The sequence below is a fragment of the Melanaphis sacchari genome, unplaced genomic scaffold (genome assembly GCF_002803265.2).
Source record: "Melanaphis sacchari strain LSU unplaced genomic scaffold, SCAv2.0 Contig11_pilon_pilon, whole genome shotgun sequence".
Lineage (NCBI taxonomy): Eukaryota > Metazoa > Arthropoda > Insecta > Hemiptera > Aphididae > Melanaphis > Melanaphis sacchari.
In genome coordinates, this window is record NW_020270469.1 from 6234336 (window position 1) to 6254877 (window position 20542).

At 23.2% G+C, this 20542-nt stretch overlaps 2 protein-coding genes across 3 annotated transcripts; both read right to left on the reverse strand.

Annotated features, from left to right (window-relative positions):
- Positions 1 to 2051: 2051 nt before the first annotated feature.
- Positions 2052 to 7200, reverse strand: LOC112604172 (UNC93-like protein MFSD11). 2 transcript variants are annotated; one of them, XM_025353077.1, is made up of 10 exons: positions 6897 to 7200; positions 5001 to 5132; positions 4078 to 4247; positions 3828 to 4004; positions 3478 to 3746; positions 3268 to 3393; positions 3023 to 3212; positions 2806 to 2941; positions 2549 to 2679; positions 2052 to 2197 (listed from the first exon to the last, which is right to left on the reverse strand). In XM_025353077.1, exons 2-10 carry the CDS (start codon positions 5085 to 5087, stop codon positions 2182 to 2184), a joined length of 1302 nt encoding a protein of 433 aa, XP_025208862.1. In that variant the 5' UTR covers positions 5088 to 5132; positions 6897 to 7200; the 3' UTR covers positions 2052 to 2181. The 2 variants fall into 2 exon arrangements, with proteins under 2 accessions (XP_025208862.1, XP_025208863.1); XM_025353078.1 differs by lacking the exon at positions 6897 to 7200 and adding an exon at positions 6789 to 6809.
- Positions 7201 to 10438: 3238 nt separating this feature from the next.
- LOC112604370 lies at positions 10439 to 19866 on the reverse strand. Its single transcript, XM_025353369.1, has 11 exons — positions 19837 to 19866; positions 18529 to 18576; positions 16721 to 16774; positions 16386 to 16397; positions 15872 to 15880; positions 15575 to 15583; positions 15339 to 15377; positions 13831 to 13869; positions 13330 to 13389; positions 12377 to 12445; positions 10439 to 10617 (listed from the first exon to the last, which is right to left on the reverse strand). Coding segments are annotated over exons 2-11 (303 nt in total). The 5' UTR covers positions 18539 to 18576; positions 19837 to 19866; the 3' UTR covers positions 10439 to 10615.
- Between the last annotated feature and the right edge of the window lie 676 nt (positions 19867 to 20542).

Sequence of the window (20542 nt, forward strand, 5' to 3'; positions counted from 1 at the left end):
TTCAGAAATATGCAAAAAAAAAAAAATATTAGTTAACCATAGAATCTACACATTTCGAAACGTCGACATTTAAAATAAAAATTATCCTAGGCGAATTGTAAAAGAATATGCATTACCTATAAATACGAGCTCTAGTTATTATATAGGTATACTAATGCACTATATAAATACTGCTACGAAACTACATATTTTACAATTTAAAACAGATTTTTTATTGGCAAATGTGACTGTCTAAAAGATAACTCGTAGAAATGTTTTTAAGTTTAATAAGAAAATAAAAAGAGTCATAAAATTAATTAATATTCAAGGAAAATAAAATTACGAACATTTTTTTGTTTGACATGCATGTACAGAAAGGGTTACAATCCATTTTGGGTTTGAATTAAAATACTATAGAAACTAGGGAAATATAGGCAATACATTTTAATCAAGGAAGATAGTTAAATTAATATTAATGTATTTACCTTTTAGCAAATATTTTAAAATTATTATTTTAAAGTACCTACCTATATACCTATTTTATTTCAGTTATCAGATTTGAGATCAATTTGGTATTTTAGTATTTAAGTCTCGGCCAAATATTTTTTACTAAAAAATTTATGTATAATTTTGTGGAATGACTATTAATAAATAGCTTAAATATTTACGTTTATCGACTATTTGGCGACTTGGTATTTGGTGTAACAAAAAATGGAAAATTCTGTTAGTGATACAATATCTATAGTCTTATTTACCCAAACCATGCGTCCAATTGAAAATCCCAACAAAAAACCGGAATGTAATGAGCTTAGATTACCACTCACTCATTAGAAATCACTGTAATTTGTAGGTACTTATGATTAAAAACGATTTTAATTAGAAATTTATCACCCCAACATCGATATTTTTTGTTTGAAAATTCGATTTTATTAAATTTAAACTTAAAGTCCTTTAAAAAAAAAAAAAGTGCAATTATATTCTTAAAATTATTGTAAAAACGTTTAAGAGAAATCATTATTTCATGAGAGAAAATCTATAGTCCATTATCCGTATTATATGTCATATTATGTCAACATGTATATTTTGTATTTCAAAATTTGTTTTACACGATTATATCAATGAAATCAACTGTGTAGTTACTATTAACTTCAACAAAAAGCCCTAAAATATTATAAATTGCATCATATTTAGAAAAGAAGCTGGTTAATAACTGGTACCAACAGTTAAGCAATCATCTACAAAATACAATTGTATACTTTGCATAGGAAAGTTATTTATTTTGTCTTGATAAATTTAAACTAAGTAAATAAATATTGTACAACCTAGTTATAGTATGGACATTGGGTATTGGGTACACTTTTTTTTTTTTATCAATAATGATAATGTATTTTTTCATTTGATCCTAAATAGTATTTAAATATTTTCAAGAAAATATAATTGAAAATGTGACTTCATCAAAACTTATGAAAGAGCCTAAAACTTCACCTAATCATAACCATATAAAAATGTTTGTATATATATATATATATATATATTATATATAATTATACTAAAAAATAAAATAAAAATATATCACAATACAATAAAAAATAAAGTATCACTGGTTGTAAATACAATATTGCTACAATTTAAACATTTAATGTTATTTGATTTTTAATTTTGAAGAATAAAATAAAATAAGTTAATATAAAAATATGATTAACATTAATTAGGTACATTATAAAAAAATATCTTATTCTTTAAATCTTTCATACATTAAATGACAAGACATTAGTTTCTATAAACAACAATCTACTATTTGGTATTTTCTAATAACAATCTAATATTTTATATTATAATAGATTGTATAATAATGTCTCAATATTTGTAAGTGTGAGAAGTTAATTTAAGGCAATTAATTAAATTATAGTAAATACAATTAAACAAAAAAACAAAATAAATGTCAACTTCTGTTAACATTGAAAAATATTGTTTGTTAGTATAATATTGATTAAGAATAAGTCTTTTAAATATCAAAAAAAAAATTATAATATTATTAACCCCAGAACAAAATATATATTTAGTATGACAAATCGAGATCTTTTTTCTTTTTGTACTGCTTCATTACTCAAACTATTTTTAAATATATTTTCTGTATTAATATTACATGACGTATAGCTTAATGTATAGTTCAAATAATTTGGTCCGATGAACATTAAAATTCTAAAATTCTTTATATCTAAAAAAACAATAAATAATAAATAAATAGTAAAACCAAGATAAATTCATAAATATATATATATATTATATTTTAATGAATAAATAAATAAAAAGCAGATTTGGCACATGGAATATTTGAAAAAAAAAATTGAATATACACAATACTGATATCATTGATTTTACAATAAATTAATAATAAAATCAATGCTGGTGTTAATATAAAAAAAAAGATGACACAAGTTATGTGATAACTAATAAGTAATTATTTTATAAAAAAATTGAAAATTGGAATGTAAAATTAATATACTAGAATGCAATGTTTGATATTCCAAAATTGTGTTGAATGAAGCTGTCTATGTACTTTTCTTACCGGTTATCAATAGATTTATCTACTTTGAAAAATGATAGTGTACCCATGATTAATGTGATCACTAACAAAGTTAGTTGGACATACATTCCAAAATGATTACTGTAGAAGAAACTAACAGCAGCAGCTATCGACTAAAAAATATAATGATATTAAACATAATACTTATTTAATATTAACACAATATTCAATTATATATATATATATATATATATATATATATATACACCAAAATTAACTGGTCAACACAAAATATATACCTGCATAAATTTGAATAAAGCCATAGCTGGAGCACTATTTTCAGAATATCTTTGTCCTATCACATTGTAAATTTGGGTATTGAAACAACTGTCGCCAAAACCCAAAAGAAAACTGCATAAAATTGCCAGGTACTGACTAAAATATTAGATATTTAAATGTATACTTCATATTAGTTATCAATGTTTAAGTTAATATACAATCAATTAATATAATTACTTAGGTTCAATAAATGATTTAGCTGTTGTATCACCAAATGGCGAATCATCTGGTAAATTTATAAATATTAAACCGTATGCAACAATATTTATAATAAAACCTAAAGCAACCACTGCTGAATGACTGAATCCTTTAGATTCAACGCTGTTATCAGAAGTTTTTTTACCCAAAATGCTGAACAGAAAACCTCCTACAAAAATTGGAATGTATTGTAATTGTTGAAACAAAAGTCACATTGCTTTAACCTAAAATTTCGCCAACACCAATCAAGATTCCAGATAAACCCACAAGCTGTTTGCTGTTGGTCCCCATTGTTGTAGTGAATCCAATACTTGAACTATAGACACCGCTATAAAATGACAAATGTAGACCTGCAAAAGAAATTAAAACAATTATATGACAAGTATATACATATTATGTTTCTGAAAATATTTTTTTAATAATTTTTCACTTACCAGTAAAAAAAAATGACATATTTAATAAGCACATATCTTCAGTTAAAAAAAGGGACAAAGAATTTTTTATTTCTTGAATAGGTGATAATGTTTCTCCTCGTTCATTTTCAGTTCCTTCTGAACTAACAGGGGATTGTAAAAGTAAAAATAATAATGTACCCAAAAAACATACAGCTATGAGGACACTAAAGACTAATGTTCTTGTTGATTCGTCCAAATGATTTTTATCATGAAGTGCAAAAAACACAAATGTATTTCCTAAAAACATACTAAAACCAAAAAAAAAACTATAGTAATATTTATAATATTAGTTACAATGAATATTACAAATAATTAAATAGTTAAAATACCTCATTTGCAATAACGCCCAAAATATTCCTGAGTTTCTAGACATTGTAGAAGAATCAGAATTTAAAGTTAAATATGCTCCTTGTCCTGTCCAAATAACTGAAGCACCAAAACCAATTATTGCAGACATAAAATAAAGTAAAAAGGTAGTCGGCCAAAGAAATGATACTAAGAACATACTAAAACAAATTTTTATATTCAGTATAAATTTATTATAAGACATAACTATATTATTTGTAAGTAACTACAAACGTGTAACAGCATGCTCCAATAAACATAGCTATTCTAGAACCTGCAAAACTAATAATCGATGGAGATATCCAATTACATAAAGCAAACATAATATAGATAATGGACAAACTAGTATATCCATCACCAGTAAATGACGGATAATCATCTTGAATACTTTTCAGTATAGTTTTCTGAAAAAAAATAAAAATAATAATTGTATAAATAAGCATGAAACAACATTCAATTAACACAGTGGAAGGTACAAAATGTGTTCAAAAAGTAATCGGAATTTTGTAATTTTGTATTCTTCAATTATAGCAATATGGTGCATCATGATTTTTTTCCAATTGATCAAATGATTAATGATGAGACCAAATTGCTAGTTCAATTCTGTTTGTGTGCAGTATTAAAAAAAAAAAATGTTTTGAGAATTGGCACAAGTGTATAATATCTAATATGGTCTATTTTAAAAAGGATAAAACTGATGTACACAAATTACAAAGTTTTCTAAAATTCCAATCAATTTTAAAACACACTTCATACATGTCATATAAGTACCATTTTTTGGTTTTGTTCTCAATGCATATTGTTAAATTTTTTTATTTATAAGCTTATGTAAATAAGCTATAATATTTTTAAATGTAATTATTATTATATAGTAAGATCTTAAACCTAGATTGTCAATATTCAATACTTCTAGTCTAATTTTTTACAAATATTAAAGCCATATATTTCAAAATTAAATCTTATAGATAATACTAAAAGTTGGTTAATAATAAATTAATCTATAGATAATAATTATATAGCCACCCACACATTACTACCAGTAGAATTTCACAGATGTGCTGTTAAGTAGCTTCATATAAAAGGGTCTTTTAAAGTTAAAATTATTTCCAAGCCACTCTAAATTCTACAAGTAACAATATTAATATGAGTTTTTTTACTTCAATATTTCCCATTGTTTGAAATGCAGTGAAAACAAACATGAAGGCCAAGCCTAACAGGCTAACATTTAATAGCCTTTTATCCATTTCGTTTGATTTTAATATTAATCGGCCAGTTTGATTTTTGAGTATCTGTAAATATTAATATTAATTAATACATAATATATTTACTTAATTTTGCTTTATATCATGGTTATGATTAAAATTAGTAAATTATAATATTGTAAAAAATAACAGAAATAATTGTGATTTATACTAAAAACAAAAAAATATTTAAATTAATAAATGAAGACCTAAAAGCATATTTCCTATAGATAACATATATATGTAACTATGAGTGGTTAATAATCAGATAGCATTAGGATAGAAAACTGAATACCTAGTTAAATTATTTTATACTTTAGCATAATTAATAAATAGTTAATCTAATTTTAAGATAGATTTTTATTTTGATCAAATTATTAAAAGTTAGAAGATAATTGTTATAGTTCAAATAATAAAAACTTCTATTATAAATTGGTTTCTTTTTAGATTTAAATAAAATGTTTTAAAAGTATATAGAATCCAAGTTAATTGCAAACTCCTGGTACCTATAAGCCATCATAAATTAGAATGTTAAATTTACTATTATTGTTTATCTACATAACACAAACTAAATTCCACAGGAGCACAAAGGCATGTGCTCAGAATAAATTGCATGTTTTTAAACTTTTAATAATACTAATTTATTTAAACTTGTAGTTATTAGTTTAGTTAAAAAAAAATAATTAACTTAATATTTTTAATAACATGATGATTTGTGAATCAAGTTGTATGAAAATTAAGAGCATGGAATTTACATTATGTTTAAATTTATTTAAACACAGAATGGTTAATTAATTTAAAATTATTTTAAATATAAAAACAAGTAGTGATTAAACATTATAATATGATATAAATGTTATTACAATCTATAATAAAAAAAAAGTTATTGATACAATAGGTTATAGGCTACTGAGTATAGTATTCATGATATTGAAGACAAAGAATATAGAATATGTATTTACTATTTTGTAATTTAATTAAAAACTACCAAATATAATAAGTATATTAATTTGTTATTATAAATTAAAATCAACAATAAAATGTATTAAGCAATGGGAATAGGTAAATTAACTTTTGAATTTTTTATAAAAATTGTATACCTTATCAGTCTTATACTTTTGCTTGTTGATTAAAATTTTTAGTATATACCTACCTATTAAAAATAAACTTAAAAGTTTAAAGTAATAATAAAAATAAATTGATATATTTAATTAATTATTATTGCTAGTATTTTAGACTAAATATTATTTAATTATACTAGGAAATCATAAAAATATCTTAAAATCATAGAAAACTTTCTTGGACTTACATAAAATAGGCATACTTTAAAAATAAAAAGTAATTAATATTTTAGATAGTTAATGATATAATTGATATATTTAAGAATACATGTAATGTGTAATACTATACATAATATCATTGATTTAAGAATATTTTACAATATTCTAAAATCAGTTAAATAGCCAATTAAAAGAAATTCAACTAAAAAAAGATTGTTATAGAACTATAATATCAACCAGATTTTACATACCTGCGTAAGACCTAATGTAATAATTTTAAAAAAAATTGAAGAGTTACTTAAGCTATTATAATAAATAAATAAGTGACTTTTAGTAGAAAAAGTAATTTATTTCTAACAATGTTAAATTGAACTAATAAAACTACTATTTGTTTAGTATTTTACATGAATATAATGATACAAACCCAATTCAGTAATAATTTTAACTACAAGGAATTATATAATATTAAAATTAAAAAATTTATAAATATAAACTATAGATATCTTAGTAAAACACTAATAAAGAGATGTACCTGTACTTGACTGTGTGTTGTTTGCGTTCCGGAGTCCGGACAATAATTATTACATACCAACAATTGATAAAGATTAGAAAATACTAAACAGTAAACAGACAGACGATAAACACCGAATGAAAGTCACTACGGATTAAAACTCGGTCAAAACTTGAAAGTGCAATAATATTAATAATTAATAATAATAAATATTACAACCGGTTATCGGTTTTGTATTTAAATAACAACACCATAGTGTATAATAACATTATTATCTTCTATAGTAATTTTAAGCACTCTGATTACACAGTAAACGATAAGCAGCCACGCAGGACGCGGAGTGATAGTCGGTGACGTCTGACGCGCCGGATTTAATCCGCGTTGTGTAAACCAGCGTTTCTCAAACTGTGGGTCGCGACTCACTGGTCAGTCAATTTTTGGTGGGTCGCGAACAATTTTTTGAATTATACAGATACCAAGAAATGTATGTTAAATTATTATTAAATACATTATTATGGTATTATTATTATTTATTATAAGTACAATTGTAAAAATATATTGATTATAAACCTATACAATGATAAAAATAATAATTTAAACCTAATAAACAAATATTGTTAAAAAAATTAAAATTATATTATATTATTATTATATTTTTTTTAAATTATTAAATTATTATTTTTTTTTAATTTAAAACTTAATAATTTTTTTTTTATTTAATTGCTTCTTGAAAAGTGAAACCATGTGGCCTATGTGGGTCGTAAAAGATTTTTTGGGGGAAATTTGGGTCGTGGTACTAAAAAGATTGAAAACCACTGGTAGAAACCATTATAAGAAGAATCATTGGTTCCCAATTTTTAACAGATGAGTACCTAAACATAGAACGCAAAATACAAATACGTAATATTATAGTATTATATAACGGTCACGTTTACAGGATAAACCACCTATACCCTATATTATTTAAAATTTCGATATAACCCATAGGATACCACGATAAAATATAACTTTATCGTACCTGTAAGGTTAGGTACTTAGGTAGTTAGGTATATTATTATAATTTATAAGTTATAATCATCAAATAAATGAAATTTACGTCGTTGATGAAACGCCAAAAGTGGTTTTCTCATGTGACACAATTATTATATTATGTCGTTAACTCGTAAGTCATAACTCATAACTCATAAATCATAATATATATAATAGTTGGTTGTATACGCGCACAGGTTTATTATAATAACCATACCTATAAATAGGTAGTTGAACTAGGCAAATCGTTAGCATTACCTATCAACGGTAGGCGATAAATAACAATCTATGCGCACTTTGTGTCATATTATTGTGTTTCGGCAAATACTTTAAAATTATTATAATACACTATTATCATAATATATTAATATATACTTTTTATGAAGTACACCTAATTACACCTAATTGATATTACATACCTAATAGCGCAATAAATACTAATCACGTAGAAACACGCGGGGATATTAAAAACATTATGATGGTCTTTACAACATTTACGCGTATGCATTTTATACTGACGCGATCTGTCATGACAAAGGTTTAGACGTATTAGTATACCTAAGCGATATAAGTCACTTTACAGTTTACATTTTCATAACTATTGAGCCATGTGATCAGTAATAGCCACTTCATCTATACGTTGTGTGATGTGCTTTTTACTGTATTTTGATTGGCTATGTAAAATTAGTAATTGACGAAATTGATTTTATTACTTTGCTGTAAATAAAAAATAAATACCTAACCATTATAGATACTTAATATTTTTACACAATGTTTATTTTATTATTTTATATACATCATACATTTATTTTAAATAGTCTACTGTTTTTGATCTTTTTATACTTTTGCAGATATAAAATTGGAAACAGTTTTAGTTTTTTTTCTTCTACAAATGTTAATTAAAATAATTTGCTGTAATAATTTTGGTCAAAATTTTTGAAAATTTAATTCAAGATTTCATATAAGTTACTCTCGTGTCTGTAATTGTAAATTACAATAATTTAGGATGGCGTAGCAATTATTAATAAAAACAAAATTAATGATTTTAGTTATTTGTTATTCAAAAAGTATTATTCGTAGGGATTTAAAATGTTTTTTCATCATGTATATTATAATTATCTACACTTATCCAATACAATTTTTGAAAATATTTGAACTAGTTTCAAGCTTTTTATACCACAAACTAGTTTATGCTGTTGTTTTAGAGCGACATCACCACGTTTAGAATTGCTTATTACTTTATAATTAATTTTTCAATTTTATTAATTAGTTATTAATATTATCAAGGTCTATATACTTTTGGTCTCTACCTAAAACTGAAGAAGAAGCAAGTAAACTTCTATAATAGGGTGAGATTTTAAAATAAACAGAAATACTACCATGTACTGGAATAACTATTTTTAAGAAAATTTTGTTCTCAGAATTGAGGCAAAAAACCAAAAAAAAAAAATTGGAGAAACTAGAAAAATCTTTAAAATAAACGAAAGTTTATTTTTTAACATAAAAATAATACAAGCAGAATACTTCTGCAAAAATGGATTTTTGAAGGACTTTGTTGTGAAACTAAAGAATAGTTTTTAGTTCAAGTTCCTGCAGGCTATTACTTTTAATGTAATAATATTAGATTTAAAATAAAGGAGCAACAATTTATTTAGATTGTTAGCGGACATAAAAACTCCAACGAATTTAAAACAATGGGTTTTAAACGTTTGAGTGTAATCCACTACAAATACTTTGTAGATTCTTTGACAGAAACACATACTCTAAACATAGAATGTATTGTGGGATCAGCAAAATGATAGCACAAAAAACATTGTATCATCAATTTCGTCATTAAAATCATACTTAGTTGAATTCATATAGTGTCAGAAATCAGAATGTAAAACAATATAAATAGGTACACCAACATTTTAAAAACTACCAAAGTTCAATTTTCTCCAATAGATTACAAATTAATTATTACGTTTATCAAAAATATTTAACTAAAATTATAATTTTTATTGCAACACATTTTTCAGAATTTAAAAAAGAATGAATAATGTTATTGATATAAGCAAACATGTACCAACTTGATTCAACTTTTAGAAGTTGATTTCTTGTATTTTATTTGTGTAATTATAAATATATTGTATTTTTTTACGGTATTATTGTACTTAACTTCATATTTTTTTCAATAAATTTAAATACAAACCGTTTTTTTTTAAATATTTATTTTGACTAAGAAGTTTAAGATGATGCAAATAGGTTAGAACGTTAGGTAACTATTTAATAGCCATTAATTAAAATTTTAAATACGCATATTAAATATTAATTTTTTTAAATTAACTCCCGTAATTTTAATTTAAAATCATTATCAGTAGTTATTTTATTTTTTAAATTTATTTATTGCAGTTATAGTTATATTTTTATAATTGAAACATTTTTAATCTGAATTTGAATAAACATGCATCATTATTATTTAAATATTACATTGATTATAATATATAATTTAATTTAATTTTATAATATATTTTCAAAAAATATTTTAAGCTTATGATATTAAAATAGTACAACAAACGATTGTTACTAGATTCTTATTATTTGGTTCAAGCAATCCATAATGGAGCAAAGAATTCTACGACTACTACTTATAATTAATAAAATTTATTAAATTCCTTATTAGTAGAATATAATAAAATGGTTTTTATTCGACCTTCGTTTCCAGATATTGACTCTGTGGAGAAATATGAATTTATTAATAATAATTCGTATGTATTTTCGATATTACTATATAAAATCAAAATTTGTTGAAACAAACTAAATTATATTTATAACTTATAAGATATAACAACTTGAATATAGTCAGGTCCTTGTTAATCCGATCACTGGTTAATCTTAAGACGTGATAATCTAAACGAGCTTGAGAATTATCGCATCATTACATTATTTGTTTTATATATATATATATATATATATATATTATTTATTTAAAAGAATAATTAAAATTTACAGCCTATAGGTACTATTACTATATCTAAACTTATTTTCTCGTAGACGCAAAACAATAATAATTTAATTAAACGAATTTGCAGAAGAGTAATTTAATATAATAATAATAATTTAAACTGTAATATTATATTCATTGTCTTTTTCAACTACAGATAAAAATTAATTTAAAGTTTAATAGCAAAAAAGTTGATTTTTTAAATTTTAAATTGATATCCTCAAACCCGTTCGGATTAACAAGACCCTATACTGTATAATCCATACATATTTGATATTTTCAAAATAATTTGAAAGAAAAATGTATAAAAATGAAAAATGTTATAATTTATAATACATAAATATTATCATAATATTTATTATTTTAATAAATAATAAAACGTAAGTATGTATAAAAATATAGCATACTAATAAAAACGTAATGATTTTATCCCATATTGTGGTAATTTTTTTAATTAAATGTTTTAAAATTATGATTAAAAACACAATATTTTATGAAAAAGGTTACTATAGTTATGAAATTAAATTAATCATAAGTTATTAGACTATAGACACAGACTTTTAAAAAATCCAGTTACAAAAAAAAATAGTAGATTTTGACGGTCCGTTTTATTTTGATTAGGTACTATTATGATAACACAATTATATTATGTATCGGTTGCTTGGGACAACTTTTTAGGAATAACCTCACAAGTCACAATACATATTAAAAGTTACCCCTCATCCTGTTTTTGGTTAAGTTTAACTACCCGGTGAATTTTGCTAGAAATCTGGTTTCTTCACTAAAAGTTTTGGTAACGACAGGTTTCTAATACATTTGTGGACTGTGGAGTGGTAGAGTACGACGCTAAGCACACCTGACCTTGTTCAGATACAATAGATGGTAGCATTCTAGAAGGGAGTTAGAGGTCATTCTCGGTGAATAAATAGAGTCAGACTCCATCATAAAGTGAAAGTTGGGGAAAAAAGAAAATTGGGGTGGGGTAGTTCATGGAAAAGGTGCTATCAATCAAGAATAAGGAAGAATAAGCTATACAGAGGATGGAAGAAAATATAATTTAAACTAGTTAAGTATTTTTTATACACTATACGAGAAATCAGGAAAAGTAGGGCCTTGTAATAAACGTAAAGGAAGGAATCCTTTAGTTGAGCACGTAATAATGTATTTTAATATTTTATTAATGATATACTTTAAGCGATACGTATACATAAGGAGAAGGACTGCCCACAATAAGAGAAGTGTCGCTTTTTAGTATTGTGGTTCAAAAATCAAAACAAAAAATTAAGACATTATAACCTAACAGTAAACTGTATCCTAATTATTTTTTTTTTAATATTGAGTACTTTTTAAATTGTTTGAAAGTTATATCATGTATGACCCGTTTAATAATATTTAGTTAAAACAAAACCTTAATTCATCAAAATTAAATATTGTAGGTTAGGTACAAGTCTACACAGTATACACATTATTTTTAATTCCGAATACTTACATGGATGAGGATGATGCGATAATGTTTGCAATTGTTCATTCCATAAAGTTTGATATAATGGAATATATCCTAAAAATACATTAATAATACATTTATATCAAAATTAAATGAATTAAAAATTGAAAATAATTTATGCCAGCGGAAAGCACATGATTAAAATTGATTGGTTATCGACCTGTTAAACTAAAACATAATCATTTTTTTCCAATTATATCGATATTGATTTAAGGGTCTTAGAAGAAAATTTCAGTGATTTCAGTTAGTTATAATGTTACTAACTTAAGATTGACATTCACACTTTTATCAATACCTATACTTGTTAATCACACATATCGTTGCTCATTTAAATTTTTACGTGACAAATCACTCACATTAAAATAAACGCACAGTGTCCATATCGATTTAGGTCGTTTATAATTGTTTATAATAAAGAGATATTAAATACATGAAATAATAAAAAAAATCAAATACAAGTACATTCTTGATTCAAAGTCCTTCGTGTTGACCTTTTTGATTGGAAAATACATTGAAAAAATCATCATCATATAATTTACCCGTAATATATATATGTCTCATATTACTACAAATATATAGTTCATCATTACTATGTATTTCAAGGTCAAGCTACAATAAAATATAATTTATGTGTCACCAATATATTTCAAGTGAGTTTTGGGTCAGATATTACGAGTATTCATTTATGTGAATCAACCTGGGTTGGCAACCTACAGATTATTTCGAATTGAATGAAGTGCGTTGGACTCGTCGGACTATCGGAGCATGTTTTTTTATAAGTTAAAAAGTTGAAAGTTAAAATTTATGTTTGAGTCAACTTTTACGTAAATGTTATTAGGCTTGGCAATCTTATTTAACAGTTTTTTGTAAGAAAATGATTAACAAACGTATAATTCTAATTTAACATAATTTAAAGTATGAGAGAATTAAATAATTACCTAGTTTTTGTAATCTAATCGAATACAATGAATACAATGTTTCATGTGCCAGCGGTAAAGCTGAAAAATATTATACTAATTAAATAACAATGTTAACTTTATTAATTTTCCTGACTTTTACAATACCTTTATATATTATATTACGTCATTATTTGTGACTCGTGTCGTTGATATTAAATTAAAAAACGCATAGACATTTTATCATAAGTCATAAACTACCATCCTAGTTGAATTGAATTGCATTAAATATCATTATATAAAAATGCATACAAATAAAATAATATGAAAATTATTTTTTAGACGTATTATGAACAGTGTGTAAAATAAAATATTAAATTCATACAAAAATATGACCTAATGTCATTAAATGAAAAAAAAATATATATATATATATATAATTTGATTTTGATCATATTTAGTATATAATGTAATTAGAACTTTAAATATATGATGTATGTGTTAAAGAGACTAGAAATAATGCAGTTAAATAATTTGACTTACGATTTCGTAATTCATGGTAATCGTTCAAAGTAATTGGATCTGAAAATATAATAATTATTCAAGCTGACAACAGTCACAACTAACGATACATCAAAATATTGTATTATAATGTCAAGAGAAAAAAACCATTTATATTTAATTTATACAATATTATGAAAACTCAATAATATAAACTATAAGTAAGGTTAAATAAATAAACAGTAAAAAAATTTAAATCTACATTTTATTATTTTATTTATATACAATGGTTAGACATTAAACCTAGTATACCTATAGAACATGTTTTGTATCAACGGAAATGTTATGTGCATTCAGCCTACTTTGTACTACAGTATTAAATATTAATACTTAATATGTCTGATGGCGATGTATTTAAAATTTTATTTCTTGTCATAGGAAGAGCCAAGCATCACAGCAGAGGAAAAATTATGACACAAAGAAAAAACATAAAATGATGAGGATATGATGACACAAATATTGTTGTGTAACTTTTCTTTTGTTTTTATTGCATACATCATTTTTAACAATAATGTCGTTTACGCTTGAGAGTAATTAACTTATAACTAGGGCTGGGGACTTCATACTCTAAAATACCATAAAATATGCATGCATTTATGCCATTAAAAATTATCAAATATGCTCTAAAAATATACAAATATGCTAAAATATATTCTTGAAAATATTTTATTGTTCATTAAAAAACCCAAAATTATAAATAAATAAATAATTAATTAATAAGACATTTTTATTTTTATTTTTACTACAAAAAACTGTATCTTCTGTAGTCTAGAATATTATACATACTAGTTATATTACTCCTTATTAACTGACTATGTGTTTTTCACAACACACAGATAATTGGGAAAACACCCATGGCAAATAGATTATTTAATCATTTAAATTTAATAATTTTAATCTATTTTTTTCAATTTCGAGAAAATTAATATCAAATATTTTATAGTAAGTTAATATAAAAATATTATTCTTTATGTCATGTAATGTTTTAATTACAAAAATCTGAATATGCAAAATATACATTTTAAGTTTTAAACTCCTATTAGTATGAAACAAATTTCCATATTACTAGTTATGTTTTGAATAATTATTGAAAAATATGCAAACTCCTAAGTCCCTAGCTTTCAGTTATAACAATATGTAAATACGTATCCAATAGGTATATTATAAATTATAATATTATTTTTATAATAAATTATATATGATCTTGCAACCAGATAACGCATCATATTCGTTGTCTATAGATTACTCCTCTTTTTAGAATCAGTGAGGATCATAGATGATGATGAAACTTTTATGCAAGTTTTATTTTGGGTGAATAAAACTATGATAACATATAAGTAATAAAATATATTTGATATTTAGATTTTATTGAAATTATTATTTTCCGCCCAAAAATATTGTAATTTATAAATAAAAAAATATTTACATAAAGTTTAATATTTAATCATTTTAAATAAAAAAGTATTAAAATTATTTAAAAAAAAACTTACTTTCAAGAAAGACTTTGTATAATTCCTTATTATTTACAACTGTAATAATTTAAGAATATAACTGTTAATAAGGAAAAACATCATAAAAGTGATATATGCATTAATTTAAGTAAGATTAGTTCTGAAGTTTCCCAACAATTTGGTAACAGAAGTCAGAAACTCCACCAATGATTTGAAGATCAGTCAAAAAAATGATTAGAAGTTTTAGTAAAATATTATGTTAATGATTTACTTACGTGGACCTTCTAAAATGTACAAATATAAAAAAAACGTAAAAATTAATTTTATATCATTATTCATTAATGTACCTACGAGTAATTTAATTAGATGGAATACATCTGTAAATTGTAATCCATGAAAATTATATTAATAAATAATATTCTCTTCCAAGAAAGATGATTTTACAATATTAAGAGTGATATTGAAAATATAAATACAAATATTTTGAATAACTAATTGATGGATGTATTTTTCAAATAATCTTAGATCTAATATCAAACATTACTTAAAAATGTTGACTATAAGTCACTTACCTATGCCTTCTGCACACACAAATAATTTTAAAAAAATATGTTGTTATTAATTGTTATACTTATACAATTAAAATAATAAATACAAGTTGTCAGACAAATGTAAGTGTATAAAATGCATATTAAATTAACAGAAATAATAAATCCTCATTGGAAATGTGCATCATCTTGACATCTTATAATTTTGTTGGTTTTTTAACGTTTTTTACACATAAATTATATTGTTTACGGTTATTTGTATAATAGGTATATGGAAAATTCAACTAAAATAATAAAAGCTTTCTAAATCCACAGAGTATTGCTTTTAGAATTATCTAAGTTAATTCAACAATGGAAAACAAAGTAAAAAATTTATATTTTATCTGAACCATCTTTAATTAAAAAAATATGCACTAGGTGAGAATTAGTAACTCAATAAAAAGCTTTATATATAGTTTTATATCATATTTTGACTATTTTATTAAAAAATCTATTCAAATTATCTTTATTTAGCATAAATAAGTTTAAATTTACTAACCTAGAAACTTGACTGTAAATTGGATTTAAAATATTAGTATAAATATGATTATTGATATAAATTAAATATAATATGATAATAGTAAATATAAGATAAAGCAATTACTATATAAATAATAATAATTTAATATTCATTATTTTTATGTTATATTACATAATTTACATATTATTAATGTTATTTTGAAAATAACTATTGTGTAATATATTATTGACAACTTTTTTGAAATAGTTTAAAAATTGTGTATCGTTAATACTTTAATATTTTATTTGTTTTTCGAATGTCTAATGTCTTACTCTCTTATAGTATTGGTGATAAGGGGTCAATTATCAACATACTTGATATTTTTGTTTGTTTAATAAAATCATCGAAGGAATCGAATTCTTCAAAAACTGTAATACATAAGATTATATTGAACACCAATACAAAATGCATGTTTACAAGGAAAGTATATATATATATTATATTTTGTATTATACTATTATGTATTAAATTGTAAACTACAATAAACTATAGCAGCGGAGGAGGAGTATTATTCAAACAGATCTTCCTTCGCTGTCGGTTATACAAGTAAAAAAGATACATATTATATAATTAATAAAAATTATTAGTATGTTTTCATTTATTTATGTGTAATAATCTATAATCCTTACAATCATTGTATAATAATCTTAAATTAGTTAAATATTAGCTTGGTGTATTTAGATGAGATGCAACTTATTGACCACACTTCTGATTGTTAGATGTTTTATTTATATAATTGTATTAAATGTTGTTTCTTTTTTAGATTAACATTTCAATTTAACTATGTTAGCATTATTATTATTATACTTGATAAGCTTTATAACTTTTATCCTAAAATTAAATGAACGACGATGCCCAACTTGTAGCCGTAAAACATACAGCATTTTCGAATACAAAATAAATTTGAGAGATATTTAAATGTTTTATGCTTATTCTATATGATGGATATGAACGGTATTGTTATTAAAATTGTTTTTTAAGTTAATTTTTTGAAAAAAAAAAACGTATTAAGCTGTATTTTTTTAATTACATTAAGCATTTAAGCAATGGATCAAATTTTTAATAATACTTTAAATCTTAGGTCAATTAAGCATGGTTGTTGAAAATAAAATATCTATTTCCAACTGTAGTGAATTTATACTAGTTAATTTTCATATTCGACAATTTAATCAAGACAGTTTTTTGCGTACTTATAGAAATATTTATTTTGAATGTTTTCTTTGTGGTAACAAGTGATCAACAGTTCAACATACAACTAAAAAATATCCTCGAAATTTTTTAGCAAAAAGTTGTGGGAATAACCATTTTGTAATCTATTGATAATGCTCTATTTTTATAAAATTCCTGTATATTATAGATTCCAAAATCCCTAAAGTTTTTTAAATGCTAACACAAATATTGTTAACACTGCTTAAAATTTAACTTCAGCTTCTGATAAATCCTATGGCTCAAGCTATAGCTGATAAAACACATTATCATACAGATTTATTGTCTATTAAAATCTCACATTTTTATTATAATTTAAAATACTAAATTAAACTCATAATCTGTTTTATCTATCAGTTTTGATAAATTTATAATTTCTAAAAAATTTTAATAAACATTAAGGTACCTAATGTATAACCTATTTTAAAATTACAACTTTCAACAAATAAGTGAAGTAAAAGCTCTTGAAATAAATATCGATAAAGTTTCATTAGTTATATACTTATATATATATATATTAGAAGAATAAAATGTATTTTTAAACATTTTTATTTAATCAATTAAGATATTCGAAAATAAAATTAGTACGTAATTTTTATTTACTATTGTCTCCTTTAATAAAAATGTGTAATAATGTTCAATATTAAAAAATAAAAATAATGTTTATGTTTATATGCATGCAATTATAGAACAATATTGTATTTATTATTTTTACCGTAAATAATTGTAAAGAAACTCAACATTCTATATAATATATTATTATTTCATATCATTCTTTTGGAATTTCTTTAAAGCTTTTAAATAATTTAATAACAATTTCATATTTATTTATTATTGATAGCTTAAAATTCTAATACATTTTAAGTTATGATAAATTATCTTTTATAAATCAAAAATGTATGATTAAATAACCTACTTTCAACCATGAAATTGTAATCTTTAGCTTCATTTTTTGAATAAAGTGCTAAAAAAAAAAAAAAAAAAAAAAAAAATAGTTAATAATATTTTACAAAATAGTGATATTATTTATAAAATTATTTGCAATAAAAATTTTATATTATAATCATATGTTTTAGTTATTGAAGTTAGTTAATAATGAGGCATCCAAGTGGCTAATTTAATGGTTAAAAATAATAATTCGTGATAAACACTGATATTAACCGTCCAAAATTTATATAACTTGTATCAGTATATTATAAATGATAATATTAACTATCAAAAACTTTAGCATGACCAAGCTGAATAAAAAATAAAACTAAAATAAATTTTTTTTGTAGTAGGATGGTATACAGAAGGAAATAAAGGGTAGCAAATTGGAAGTATTAAAAATACTGTTAAACTAAGGTGATACTTAACTTTTAGTTAAAAAGCTATGAATAATAGTAGGTAGGTTTTATATCGTTACATGTGTAGTTTTATAAGGTTACTAAAGATGCTAAATAACAATTTCTTAGTCAAAGATCGAGTGTACAAAGTAGAAGTAGTAAGTACAGGGATAGATGGCAAAGGCGAAGGGAGTTATGTTAGGTTTAACGAACCCAAGAATCTTGAGGTCTCTACTTACGGCTGTAGAGTTCCATATTTTTTAGCAACTTTCAAACTTAATATTATAACTAATGCGGCGATTATAATATACCATACACTTCGTGGTCATTTAAAGAGTCTTTAGTGAATTGATTATTCTTTTAATTTTCTACTTTTTCTTTTTTAGATTTCTTCAAACTTAATATTTTTCAAAAGTACATGTAATATGTTTGATTTAGTTTTTCCAACTCTAATAAAGTGTCGGTAAAATAAACTATGATTGTCTGAATCACTACTAAATTTATTCAATTAGAGCTATTTTTCTCTGATTTAAATACTGTCATATTCCTATATTCACTAAGAATATTTAGAGTTTATGTAAGAAAGCTTGAGAACATTTTTAGTGCAAAGAACAATGGAAAAATTCTGGGTACATTGGTATAAGAAATTTGCTTTAACGCGCACCTGATAGCATAATACGACATGAGACAACCAGTCTTTAAGAAAGACATCTGGAAATTATAAAGTAGGACTTAAACCACATATGAAGTGATATTTAGAAATTATAAATAATGTTTACTAGTTAAACTATTTGCACTTATGCATGTTCTATAACACCTCATCAATTATAATATTATAATTTATATTGTCTATAGAACTTAAAATAGTTGAATTAATTAAAAACTGCTATATTACTCACTGTAGCAATTATTTAATTCGTTGACATCTTTTTTAGAAATATTATCTGCATCGTTTTTTCCTAAACAAAATTAACGTATAAGCAGTTTTACTTTTATTTTACTATATATATTTTTTTAAATTGTTTAGTTAATAATGTACTATTGACGCATACGTCATATTAAATAATATTTATTTTACAATATTTATATCCTGAATATGTAAGCAATAATCTATGTATAAACATAGACATAATAATTACACGGATAAATAAAAACCTGGGAACTTTATTTGTTGTATAAAATTTACTCCGTCATTAAGTATCTATAGTGATCTTGGGTACAATGATCTGTTATAGACGTGTTAGACTTGAATTTATAAAAAAAAACCTTTATTTATGCCCGAAAAAAAAATGATTCTAAGCGGAAACAGTGTTTTTATTTTTAATTTAACTGGTTTTTAATTATTTCAAACCTTTAATCGAATAATAAACAAATGAATAAACAAAAAAACGTCAACATTTTAAATATCTACAAATATATTAGAAAGCTCCAAAATATATTGAAAACTGTAAGTTATCAAAAAAATATAATGCTCATTATATGAATATTAAGTATTTGTTAAAAATTAAAATTCTTCATGATACTTAAGTAATTAATTTCAACAAATAAATTTGTATATAAATACGTTTATATCAAATAGCTACTTATGTAGCATAAATATTTGTT

What these genes read in the sequence shown, in the direction of transcription:
- LOC112604172 (XM_025353077.1), bottom strand. Translation starts at nt 5,087, where the DNA reads ATGGATAAAAGGCTATTAAATGTTAGCCTGTTAGGCTTGGCCTTCATG. An exon ending in TGGTGTTGGCGAAATTTTAG is followed by an intron (nt 3,213 to 3,267) that starts GTTAAAGCAATG and finishes CAATTTTTGTAG; the next exon opens with GAGGTTTTCTGTTCAGCATT. An exon ending in CTTTATTCAAATTTATGCAG is followed by an intron (nt 2,680 to 2,805) that starts GTATATATTTTG and finishes TATATTTTTTAG; the next exon opens with TCGATAGCTGCTGCTGTTAG.
- LOC112604370 (XM_025353369.1), bottom strand. An exon ending in ATACAAAGTCTTTCTTGAAA is followed by an intron (nt 13,870 to 15,338) that starts GTAAGTTTTTTT and finishes TTATATTTTCAG; the next exon opens with ATCCAATTACTTTGAACGAT. An exon ending in TTACCATGAATTACGAAATC is followed by an intron (nt 13,390 to 13,830) that starts GTAAGTCAAATT and finishes AATATTTTTCAG; the next exon opens with CTTTACCGCTGGCACATGAA.